Source organism: Leiobunum rupestre, chromosome 2 (assembly GCF_980474605.1).
Source record: "Leiobunum rupestre chromosome 2, qqLeiRupe1.1.hap1, whole genome shotgun sequence".
NCBI classification, from domain to species: Eukaryota; Metazoa; Arthropoda; class Arachnida; order Opiliones; family Sclerosomatidae; genus Leiobunum; species Leiobunum rupestre.
The window spans coordinates 76,507,484-76,521,226 of record NC_143385.1 but is presented as its reverse complement, the minus strand read 5'-3'; the positions used below and the strand labels follow the sequence as shown (position 1 = coordinate 76,521,226).

General features: G+C 36.0%; 1 protein-coding gene across 1 annotated transcript; it reads left to right on the top strand.

The window, feature by feature from the left end:
* Nucleotides 1-8,442: 8,442 nt before the first annotated feature.
* Nucleotides 8,443-9,402, top strand: LOC149959049 (uncharacterized). Its single transcript, XM_090167328.1, has one exon. It carries the CDS (start codon nucleotides 8,443-8,445, stop codon nucleotides 9,400-9,402), a length of 960 nt encoding a protein of 319 aa, XP_090023454.1.
* The last annotated feature ends 4,341 nt before the right edge of the window (nucleotides 9,403-13,743 follow it).

Genomic DNA, 13,743 nt, shown 5'->3' with positions numbered 1-13,743 from the left:
TAACACACTAATAGTTTAGAAAGAATTATATGCAGATAAGAAATTTTTAAGGGTTTGTCCATTTTATTGTTTGCCTCTTAAACCACAACTGCTTTATTAGGATTTACTTTTCGTCAATGTTAGATAATGTTTTTATTGAAATCTGGTACTCTCCCATGAGATATTAATCGCAGAACTCAAAATATTCCTTTATTAAACTACATAAGATTATGTATTTGTACCCCGCCGTTCCGCTGGGCACTACGGCGGCACACAAGACAAAGAGTCATGCCGGACAAAAATGCACTTTGCGAAACAAACGTTCGGCCAGTGAGACAGCCATAAAGACTGGCTCACATATGGCAAACAAACGCCCTCATCATGGCCCAACAAAAGGCGACACCATGGGCTGCCCTAATTCCCACCCTCGCACAGCTGAGGACTAGAGTGACTTCCTCTTCCACCACACAAATCCTCCCCAGTAGGATATTGAATGCCAAGTATGGAACACCCCCGAGGTTCCAGTGACCCAGCGCCCCGATCACGAGACACCTCCTCGAGGACTCCAGTGACCCAGCAAACCGGGTGTGGACCGCCCCCAAGAGCCCCGCGACACCGAACGCCGGGTGTGGAGCCCCTCAAGAGCTCCAGTGACCCCATCAAACCACTGGATAGGAACAGTGTACCTGTGCAAATCAGCCGCAGGTTATTAGCCATACGTTGCCCGGCTCTCGCCACGAGGAGGCTTTGCAGTCAGGTTTATTAAACTACATAAGGTTATGTATTTGTACCCCGCCGTTCCGCTGGGCACTACGGCGGCACACAAGACAAAGAGTCATGCCGGACAAAAATGCACTTTGCGAAACAAACGTTCGGCCAGTGAGACAGCCATAAAGACAGGCTCACATATGGCAAACAAACGCCCTCATCATGGCCCAACAAAAGGCGACACCATGGGCTGCCCTAATTCCCACCCTCGCACAGCTGAGGACTAGAGTGACTTCCTCTTCCACCACACAAATCCTCCCCAGTAGGATATTGAATGCCAAGTATGGAACACCCCCGAGGTTCCAGTGACCCAGCGCCCCGATCACGAGACACCTCCTCGAGGACTCCAGTGACCCAGCAAACCGGGTGTGGACCGCCCCCAAGAGCCCCGCGACACCGAACGCCGGGTGTGGAGCCCCTCAAGAGGTTTATTTTTACTTATTTAAAATAACGTCGGGCCGACTGCTAGGAAAAAAATAAACAAAATGTTTAGTCCGCATTAAGTCGGCATGAAGCGTGTCATACGACGCGGACCCTTTCCCGACTCAGCGACCCTTATCCGACCTGAAATCGGATTCCGTGTGCTACTGGGGGATATCTTATTTGTACCTAAATTGTCTAGCACCAAAAAACATATCTTCGTTTTCATTAATACATTTAAAAGCGAAGACAACATTTAAAATATGAATTAACTTGACTTCTTCAAATAGGTTTTTCAAAACATCACACTTGCTTTTCACTAACATTAGAAATTAATTTGACTATGTTTTGCTATAAAGAAAGACTAATTAGGGTTATTTAAAATCTCACTTACATTAAAACTTATATAAAATTATATGAATTAACTAGACTAGGTATTTTTCAAAATATCACACTTGCTTTTCACTAACATTAGAAATTAATTTGACTGTATTTTGCTATTGAGAAAGACTAATTAGGGTTATTTAAAATCTCACTTACATTAGAACTTATAAAATCTCAAACTCAGTTTTAACCAGGAATGTATTTCAATTTTAAATATTTGGTTATTCAGAGTTTTCTTTTCACCAAAGTAGGTAAATAATATTTAAAATAAAAATCCTTTAATTTAACTAGGTTTTCCTTCAAAAAGTCTTCATCTATTTTAATTTCAATTAAAATATAACCCTTAGGCGAATATACAAAAAAGAGCACATGTTGAGATTTAAAATGTAAAGTCCTAATTGCATTTGAGCGTAATATCCTCTGCAGTCATTAGAAGGAAGATAAATTCCCTTTTCTCCAGATTTCAAAAAGTTCAGTTTGTTTTGAATAACAGCATATTCAATTGTAATTTCTTTAGCAACAAAAGGGCATTTAATTTTTAAAAGTTTAGTTTCGCCATTCTCTACATATAGTCCATCTCGGCTGAAAGCGAAATAGGGATTTTTAATACTAATTATCAAACCACATTCAAGCACTTTAACTTTCTTGATCCATGAAAATTTAGCACGAGCAACTTTCTCCATCTTATTACCATAAACCACCGAAGGAACTGTTAGTTCTCTATTAGATTCATGTGTTTCTTGAAGCTTAACCACAGTGTTTAGTTTATTTTTGGATGACATAATTTTTTTTAACTGTAGTGCCAGTTAGCCTCAACTTTCTCTTCTGTTTCCAGTTATTTGATTTTTGTTGTAATTTTGCTATTAATTTTGCTCTTTCTAAATTAACCTAGACAAAATTCTTAAAAAAATTGCCTTCTTCGTGAGTCATATTAGTAACAGACTGGTTCTCATCTTGTACTGTAAGAGATTCTTGCAAGAGGCTGTTTATAAAATCATCTTTTTCAAAATCGGAGGGATCATCAATTTGTCGGTGCTTAGGAGGGTTGTCTACCATTATATCTTCGGTCACTTCCAAATTCATATTATTTTCAGGTTTATCATTCCAATTTACATGTTCTTTTAAGCTTGAAGGTAGATGTCTGGCGCACATTGGTTCACATGGAAGAGAAGAGAGTATTCGTTCCTCACATTTTTCTAAACTTTTGAGGCAAAAAATTGGTTTGTTGACTTTAGTAGAAGGAAAGTGAGGGCGAGACGCCAATCCCGGGATCGGGATCGTCGGGATCGTCGGGATCCGGGATTTAAGGGGTGAAATGGAGGTAAAATCGTCAAAAAGTCAATGCATTTATGATATTTCTCGTGACGATTTGTTTTTTCGTATATCAACATATTGTGTTCAGGCCAACTTGTTCATTTATCTCCGCTTATCTCGAAAGATACTTGAACGTATATCTTATCAAGTTTTATCGTACGGAATAAGTTGAAATGATGTAAAAAGTGATTTCCTGGGGGCGCAGATTACCCGGGAGGCGCGGTTAATTTGAATTTAAGAGTGTTTTGACGTCATGGAATATTCGTTGTTAAAGTAGAATGGAAATATTTTTCAACTTCATTTTAATAACATTATCACGTAAGTGGTACTTAAATATACTTGACATGTAAACACGAATTCATCCAATTGTTAAACAAAGCCAACTTAATTTCAAAACTATTGTCTATTTATGAAAATTGAGTTTTGTACGTAATTTGAATCGTTTCATTTTTATCCCTAAAATGGGTGATTTGTAGGAAATTTATATTATTTTTATTGGCTTTACGATATTTCAAGTTAATTTATAAAATTTATAAATGAATTTAATTAAATTAATAATTAAGTTTCGTTCGTATATTGAATCGGTATTTATTTATAATAATTTTTTCACCTAGATTAATTTTTTATCCCCCACACTCTCGATCCAGCTCCCTACTATACGTGTCCATTTATAAAATCAAAATTGAACCGTCATGAATAATCCATATAAACGTAAAAGACGCGGGCGTCTTGAAGTCCAAGTTTCGTTTCCACTGAAATAGAAACAACAAGAGGAAAGGGTCTTTCTGGTGACCTAACTTTTAACATTGCTGGACGTTTTATATTTATTGTGTTCTGTTACTTATAGTCATATGGATTTCCATTCATTCGAGGAAGTTAGTGAAATAGTGGAAGAGTATAATAGGACGTGGTTAGATATGCAAGAAATAAAAGAGCATTTGGACGAAATGGAAAAGCATTTAAAAAAGTGGGAATTGAAGTTAGAAGAAGCTTGTCAAAGGGAAATTGTACTGAGAAATAAAGTTAAAGATATAAAAACAAATACAATTGGATTGAAAATATTGCAAGATAGTTGGAAGGGAGCAGAGAAGTAAAGGGATAATATTGTATGTCATTGATTGGATTAAGACCTGTTAAATAAAATATAAAATAAAATGAAATAAAGTAAAAAATATAAAAATATTAAAATTACTAATTTTTAACAGAATTTCCTAAATTGTTCTAATTTTTACCATAAGCCAACTTAATTTTAAAACTATTGTCTATTTGTGAAAATTGAGTTTTATAGATATTTTGAATCGTTTAATTTTTATCCCTGGTTAAAAGTTATTATAATTGGGGATATTTTGTTAAAAGTTAGTATAATTTGGGAGATTCTTTTAAAAACTGTATAGTTTTGGTTATTTTCAAACAAATGTAAATATAGATATAAAAATACGACAAAAACCATTTATCTATATTTTAAATACGATAAAATACAATTATTATACACAAATATAGTCAGAAAGATACTATAAAAACTCATTATTCAACTTTAATACGATAAATTAACTTTCCAAAGTGTAAATAAAAAGCTCTCGACTAGCTCATTTCAAATGGGTATACGAATACGTTAAATTACATTCCGATATACAAATATATACTCTTTACGTTCAATACGTTTAAATAGCTTTCCAAAATGTAAATATAGGTAGTAAAAGACTATAAAAATATCTGACTCTACGTTCAATACGTTAAAATAGATTTCAATACCCAAATATAGGTGGAAAATAATACTAAAAAAACACACATACTATTATTTTTTTTAATTTTTGGGAATACACAACATCCACCAGTTACTTCGCAATATGACAAACTGGCTGCTCTCTTTGTCCCTAACATATCACAATTTAAACACAAATATATGCGTGGTAACGCTTTTAATACACCTGGTGGAATTCTTATACTCAGAATTCTTTTAGATTGGAAATAAACAGCTTTACGGTACTTCAAACAGATTGAGTATCCGTCACAGTACCATGCTAGCCCTCCGTCAGTTGGAACATGAAAAACTGAACCGTCACAATATATACAGAAGTAGCAACCAGTTCTTAATAATGACGTGTTCCGTCTTTCTTCAATTCTTCGATAGATATTGCATTCACTAGTGGTAAATACACGCGTGGTTATAAATTAATATATAATTCTTATAATAGTTTCTAGTGAAGGCTACCAGTAATTAAGAATTAACAGCATCACCAAACTTTAACATTACAACTAAATAAATATATATAAAAAATAATGTGATTTCTAAGCTAGCTTTAAAAATAACCGAAAACAAGAATATGAGAATCAAGTATAAGGATTCTTTAACAGCCAAAAATGATAAACATTAGGCATAATGAACGAAAAGCAACACAGTTAAAACTGGTAATTCTCAAGAGAACTGTAAAAATGGCGACGGCTTCCTCCGGGGAGCCCTTGATATCGTGGGTCTAATCTCCAACCGGATTGGCGGACTCTCTGTCGTTCAAGAGGTATCGTCGCCGGTAAGTTCACTCTCCTTTTATCCATTATTCGTACTCAAAAGTGTTATGACATATGTATCATAATCACTCAGAAGTATGCCAGAAAGGTATTTTCATTAATGAAACCTTGTTCACGGAATATGACGTAAATGCAACCCGGGATTAAAACTGCTTCATCAAATTTATAGATGGTTAACGGAAGTTAGTGAAGCGGTTACCTTTTCAGAAGCACATATAAAAAATTTCGATTTTTAGGTCCATTTCTTGTAAGTTGCGTTTGAAACAAGGTCTCATTGAATTTTTTGCTATGCAAATGTTATTCAGAGGAATACTAGTTCACGAGAAATTATGTTAAATATGGTTGTGGTGAATATCTTCTGTACAGCTAAAGCTAATATCATGAAAGTTTTAACTTTAATGAACTTCTAAGTGCGGATTTTAAAGCATTTTTAATTTCAATTTTAGGCTAAATTCTGAAACGGTCCACGCTTCGATCTGAAATATTTGGCATTTTCAGATATCCATGTAAATACGATTTCTTCTGATGTTCGATTTCTTTGTAATAACAGCGGCTTAAACCCTGAAAAACTATGATCTACAAAAAAAAACCTTCGAGTTACCTCTATGAAACTCGAAATTTGTATAAAACTATAGAGGGGAGAAAGGGTTTTATTGGTACGGTGTTTTTACTTTGAAACCTCAATGGTCAGAGCTACTTGCTTTTCTTACAGAAAGAACTTGTTCAAAAATCGTAGACCTTACTTTAATTCCACAACGAAGACTTGGGTTTCAATAAGATGGTGCTTCTCCTCATTATCACAGAGACGTCACCAACATCCTAAACAACGAATTCATTCAACGACGGTTCGTAAAACCGGTGTTAACAGCCGATGGGGGAATAATTGATCCAACGATGTAAGATATGTTGTAATTTAAATAAAATGTTTTCCAATATACGTAAAATTTTCCTATAAAGGCCGTTTTTTTAAATTTATCTAAATATATTACAACTCATGAACTTATCATTCGACATCTACTTGGAAGCGTTGTATTAGGAAAAATTTAACAACAAAAAACAAATACTTTCGTAATTGCAATTTCGTTTTTGGAAATTAAATAAATTAATGGCTCCCTATTAAATGGTATTAAATGAGTGATTGTAATTCAATCGTTATTGAGGATAGTAGAATTGCTATAACATTTATTTTGTGTCAAAAGTTTAACTAAACAATTTACTAGACCGAAATGAGTCTAGATGGCGCTTCAGCGGCAAGCTTTAGAGAACAATTATTCAAACATCTGGGCGACGTAGTTGCTCTGTGTTAGCATGAAGCGAGGGGCTAACTACTTCCTTAAATTCTGTACACCGATTACAACGTTTACAGCCTTTGGTAGTGCTAAATCTGTAATCGATTGCGTAATCACTTTAGTACAGTCAAAGCTATGGACTTGTACTGTACACCGATTACCGACAGTGGTCAGCCCCTCGGCATGAAGAACACACAGAATTATAATAACATGCAAATTTATCTTTTTATTGGTTCTTTTTCATAATTCCGAACCATCTCTTACGGATAATTGCGTACCATAAAAAGTCCAAAAGCGACTGTGGCTACCAAACTCTAATAGCGTCTGCGAAAATGCTACTATTCTAGTTTTACAACCTAAAGATGGCTTAAAGAAAGCTCTGGGTCGCGAATTCTTACTATTTCTTTGTTAGTTGGGCCGATAAACTGGCAGGATATTTGTGGTTATGACCCATTCAACCGGATCTAATTTAATAGATTGGTCCCCCGTGGATTATAGGCAAATTGTGCGGGTTTGAAATCAAATATTATTCTATAACTATTAAAAAAATATTTTTTAATATAAACAATCATTTAAAGGGAATGCACTTAAAATAATTAAGCAGAAAGTTTAATACCAAGCCAACGTTTTTTCACTTTCTTCAACAAATACAAAATACAAAAATATTGATCTTGGGAAACCACCGAAACAAGCTAGAAAAAAAATTCGACGAATTCCATAATAGGTACCAAAATGCTTTTGGTAAATTTGAAAACGATATGAAAATTCCTAATATAAATAGCATCAATTCTGTCATAACGCTTCTTGAAGCAATCGCACTAAAATTACACATCGATATTTGAGTAAATTCGCCATTTCCATTTAATTAAAATTAATAAAATGTATACATATTAACTTCAACATTTTTCAATTTTATTCGTTAAACATAGGCCTTAACTTATGCCTAACCTAACCTCACCGCACCCAAGCTAACCTAACCTAACCAACCGTAATCTGCCTATTCAAACAAAGCCCAACCAAACCTACCATAAAATGACATCAACCAGAAATAAAAATGCGAAATCCTAATGTTTACATCTGATTTACTACATGTATGCGATAAGTCCGTTATTACAGCAATTTTTCCGACCAAGAATCCATCTAAAAAGTAAATTTAGATTAATTAACTTGATTTTGCCAACAAAACTTAAATTAGCCAACAACCAAATTAAAAGTGAATATTATCGAATCTCTGGCATAAGTTTTCTATCGTTTTGACATTGGAAATTATGAAATCATTCTACTCATTTTATTTTAAATAACATTATTTACAATGAAAATTCATTATAATTTTAATATTTTGTTAGGCTAATTTCATCAACAACTAGCTTCTGGTGCCCGGCCGAATGACGCTCTTACCAGCTTAATATTTGTATAATAAATTTCCAAATCAACCGAAAACCCCTTTGCACAATAATCTGGAAAAGTATGCGGGAAAAATTCGGTTCAATGGGAGTATCCCGTATTGGTAGCCTCGTGGATACGCCCAAACACTTTTTAACGATTTCTGTGGAAATATATGCTTTTACCGTTCTACTGTAGGTGTTGCAGTTGTTATGAGTACGAGAAACGCACTTTGCACGATAGAATTTTACAGAGATTGCTTTGAAATGTTTACGTATTAAAATCTGCATGCAGTCAAATAAAAATGTTCGTGATTTGAAAATCTGGACAGTGTTAGCGTTAGTAATTTTTCCGGTTATTATGTTTCGTGAAAGCAATTATGATTAGAATGCTGCGAGTATCAAGAATTAAACTAAAGTGCTACCAAGCTGCTTTAGTAATTTCATTTTTGAACGCGTTGGGATTGCTGGTTTTAATGGAGTATTTCATGCACGGAGTGAATGAAGATTTCCGCGAGATCACGGACTTTTCCGAAGCCAACAACGAAACTGGATTTACTTTCTACGTGGTTCCTAACGTTGTACATTTGGTGCATTTCTCCAACAAAAAGATACCAGAATTGAGCTTCATCGAAGTTGTCACTATCAAAGCAGCGCATCGAAACCAGAAACCAGAAAAACTGATAATACATTGTAATTGCCATGAGATTCACGGGAAATATTGGAATATGGTCAAAGATTTGAAAGGTCTCGAAGTAAATTACTTGAAGCAACCAACCCACATATTTGGCAAAAAGCTGAATTCAATTTATCACGCTTCCGATATCGCTCGAATCTTGCTGTTAATGAAACACGGAGGTATCTACATTGACCGTGACACTTACATCGTGAAGTCGCTCGATAAATACCGCAGATTTGAGCTGTCTCTCGGTTGGCCTCTTGGTGCTAATTTAGGAACCCAAATTATCGTGGCGAATAGAAATGCTCGATTTCTTAAGTTGTGGTACAATTCTTACCACGATTACCGTCCTCGAAAATGGTATTACAATGCGGGACAGCTTCCTACTTCCTCTATTCTAAGGATGAAACCTGAATTAGTGCACAGAGTGACGAGGGACTTTGGCGTTAGTGAAAAGTTAGTTACACTTCTCTACCGAAAACAAAGCGACGAGTGGAAAACGTTCGACACCATTCATTTACTTTCGCGACATCGAACCGTAATGGTCAAAAATTATAAGACACCCGAATTCAACGAAGATAATATTAAACATTACAACAGGACTTTCGGTCAAATGGCCAGGCTGGTTTTGTCGGAAAGACTCAATGAAAACGTCTCATAGATAAGGAAAATTAAAAATTCAATATAACAATTATCTATTATATGATTATTTCACAATAAACGTATCCTTAAGACAATTAATATGGACATCAAACACTGGACCTACTACTAAACTGGTTTTTGGTAATGAAATAAACGATAAAATAAATTCCAAAGGCTTACCGGCCTCTGAAGATATTTTTTAAGTTGGGAGTAGGAAAGAAGGAAATGTTTCGTGATGGCCTGGTTGCCATCCTCACCGCTTCGTGACTTCAAAAGTCACTGAGGTCATTTCTATCGTTTTTCGCGACTATATATTTTGCGTTTTAATTTTACGAGTTAAAAATTAGAGCTAAATTTTCATTTAAAGGAACATTTTGTCGTCTTTCTTTCCAAAATAAAACGGTCAGTGAGTTTAGATGACTCAACTTGTTCTACGAGGGATCGTAATTTACGTCTACCATAGTTATTTGTTTCTAGGAAACTAGCGAAAAACGGTCTCTGCCCGTGTGCCAATAGCAACCAATCCAGTGTTGCCACCCTAGCTAGCGTAGTTTTGAAGAAGCAGCGACGGTTAACAATTCTACCCCATTTATTTTTCCGTCTATTCCGTCTAACAGAAGTTAATTATATTTATTGAGATAAAACGCATATCAGTCGTTTATTTTGATCGTTCTTAACTTAATAGGTCGGTTGATAAAATCACTGGACTTTTATTCCCACCCCTCTCTTATGAAAACCATGAAGGAATAGTAGGGAGGGGAATTCCGAGGCGGCGTTAAATCCAACACCGAGTGACAACTCGTCGCTGCCGGGAGGGGGACCATTGAAAAGGGGGATGTTCGTGGTAGACTTTTTTTACACTCGATCGGTAGATCGCGTCCTCTATTAATAAGAATATACATTTAAAACCGTTGGAAATCACGTGGTAAGTTTGAATCTTTCATGATAATGGATTACACTTATTGTAAAATAATAGTTAAGAAAATAACTTAGGCCCAACACTAAAAGAAAGATAAAGGTACCTTCCCATTTCAGATTTTTGTAATTAAAAAACCAGTTGTTATGGCGCTAAAACAGTTTACATATTTATAGAAATGAATTATTTATACTTTGTTAACTTTTCACGTTTTCTTGTATTTAATATTTATACAAAAAAAATTGTCTTAATTTTCTCTTGGCTCTCCCGCACTTTTCTTGTTTTCAAGAACAGAATAAACACCGTCCGATAGATGGCTACACTGAGTTCAGTTTTCCGTGTCACGTGTTAAAAGTCTACCACGAGATCCCCCTTTATTTTAACGGCCCCACAGGGAACAGGAATTACACTGCCTAGCCAGTTCAGACCAATAATTTCCCCACCTTACTATTCGTTCATGGAAAACCGAAACTCACTTCCCGTACCCCATAACGTCGTCTCCTCCATCGTCTTTTGCCCACCCCCCTCTCCAAACTTTAAGGGGAGACAAAAGAACATTATAGGTTATGACACAGGGGAAGTGAGTTTTCGCAATATAGGGGTAATTTTCAGCAATGACTTTCGGAATTGATTTGTTTTTATCTACTGTCAGACTTTATTCGTTTGGTTTCGACAATACATATTATGGTGCCAGGGTAGCAGGTGAGTCAATCCATATTAAATCGACTATTTCTCCAAAAATGGTTGATGGAGGTGGTATGTGAAAACATTGTTCAATTTTCAGATTTGTAATGTAATGTATTTTTGAAATTTAGCTTCATGTTTCGTTTGAGCTGTTCTAAAAATTAAATATTGAGTGTATCTATTGCTTACTAAACGCTAGAGAGCTAAATGTTAGTGTTTTAGATTTAAATAGACAGTTTACTGTTTCGAATCGTACCGGAGATATTCTGTTACCCGTAGGGTGGAAGAAGAAAACAAAATTACTAATAAAATAGAAATAAATAACCCCCAAGAAGTCACACTTCTAAGAAAAACAAAAAGGAATATTTTTATTTACTTATGCTAGCGTTTTATTTTCATTTTTAAAGGTATTTTTGTGTGTGTGTGTGTTTTTTTACTCCTTCTTCCAATAAAACTTGATTTCCCCATATAAAAGGGATAAAAAATAATAAGGTTATTTTCTCATATTGTTTAGCAATAGCATACCCCATAAACGCCTTACGTAATAAGGTACCCTACCCCAACTCAGAAACGAAACCAAATATAAAATAATTTTTTTATATTTTATTTCATGTTACTTTAGAGGAACAATTTAAGACCAATATTATTAACTTAATCCTTAACCAATCTTTATTACCTCACCCAAAGTTATTAAAATTAATGTGATTAAACCCTAAGATATAGTCTAGATATAATTGTCATTGGATTTGTTTGTTTTATGTTTCACTCTTATCTTTGTTTAGAGTGTTTACAGAATAGTTAACGGACTATTTGAAACCGGTAACCGATACTCATAAAATTAGAGTATTATTTCAAGTTCAGCTTGACGACAAAACCCCTTATACCCCTATAACTTTTTAATGTTTGGTATGCCCAGAAAACCCCTATCACAAGCTATCCCAATCTATTAACCATTTAACGTTAAATTAAAATACCTAAGTTAAAACCACTTTTTAAAGAATTAATTAGCATTGGCTTAGTTAAAATCCTTTCCCATCGTCCACCATTTCACACCTTCCTCCTCCCCGCACCCTGGCGCCAGCGAAGTCGAGTATAACAAGTCGAAGGTCGATTGCCAAACAGACCTCAACTAGTCGAAAAAGACCCCAACAACCCCCTGCCAAAGACTATACTGCATCGTTAAGAGCCAACTTGCCGATCCAGAGGCCCAGGTACCAGGAAAATATCCGTTCGTCACCCCAAAGACGAGAGAGAGAAAGGATAAGTATAAGCTTAATGAAGCGTCGGAGGGATTTTAAAAAGGATAGCAACAGCCCCAACAAATCACAGACGTGGAAGAATTTCTACGTCATTCTAAAATCATGACCAAAAGCAATTAGCACACCCAAACCTACACAGCCAGCACCCGCTTTTTGCAACCCCCCAAAAGGGTAAATAACAAAACCAGAGAACAAGCCCCAGAGGAAGGACAGAACTCAGCTGCTCGGAGGAAGAAGACAACCTCAATAGTTAACCCTAGGAGATACCCCATTTCGGAATAAAAGAGGCAAAAGGCTAAAATAAATCCCCATAAAAGATGCCAATGGGCACAAAACGCAATTTCAAACCCATAATAAGAAGTTTCAGTGTTAGCGAGAATAACTTCCGGACAAGCGTAATCCCCAGAAACGAAGTCCTTTCCATCCGTCGTCAAAATCTACCGTTTGCTAGCTACAACCCTCAGTAGCGGCGCCAGGATTTTTGGGGAGGTAGGCCAACCATTTGGAGCCGCCCCCCCCCAAATTATGGAGACCCCCACCCACCACAATGTTTTCAAATCCGTCCACGTTGATTATTTTTTTAAGCAAGTGGTGAAATATTTGGGTAAAATGGGTACGCGACGAAAAAATTATAATTAATTATGAATTTAAACATTTCTAAAAACAGTGTTTGTTGATCCTTTTTTGTATACCGACAACACTTAACAAATGAGTGGTTACTCGTACCTTTGAAAGTAATAAAAATAGCAGTGTCGTTAAGCGAATCACTCGCATTGAATGTTAAAAAAAAATTATTTCGCAAACAAATTACAGAATTTTCTGATATTATATTTGGAGGCCCATATATTAAATTTTGGAGGCCCCTTAAGACGACCTTTGGAGGCCCCTACCAAAATTTCAAGTAGGCGCAGGCCTACCCCGGCCTGTTGCTGGCGCCGCTACTGACAAGCCTGGTTTCGTCCCTTCTTTGTCGAGAAGGATCTCGATCGATAAGACGGCCTTCGAGATCATCTTCGTTTCGAGTTCGAGTTCGATATCGAGAAAAGATACAGATTAGCCTCCCAGGAAAGAGCATCCCCAGAAAGTGAAGACGCCCAACCCGAGACCATCAAATCGTAACGTTGAAATTTCCCTATTCTCCATCACCCCTACTGGAGTCGCCAACTAGGCCAAACAAACACATCCCGTCGAATCCGTCGCCACTGAGTCTCATCCCTAGGAAACCTGTTAAAATCTCTCCCCCTGCCCCCTGCTCCATAATTTCTTTCAGCGGCCCATTATTGGTTCTTAAAAGTATATTTCCATGACCCCCTTGAGAAAATGGAAAATTCCATAGAACATCTCGCCTAAAAATACTATTGTCCCCGAAAGAGCTACATTCAGATTCCCCAAAGAAAAATAGAACTCATTCCTAACTTTTCAAACCGAGGGTCGGTACCATTTTAATTTTCCCGATTTTTTTCTCTAGATATCCGTATTTCCCCGATCCTTAATCAAATAT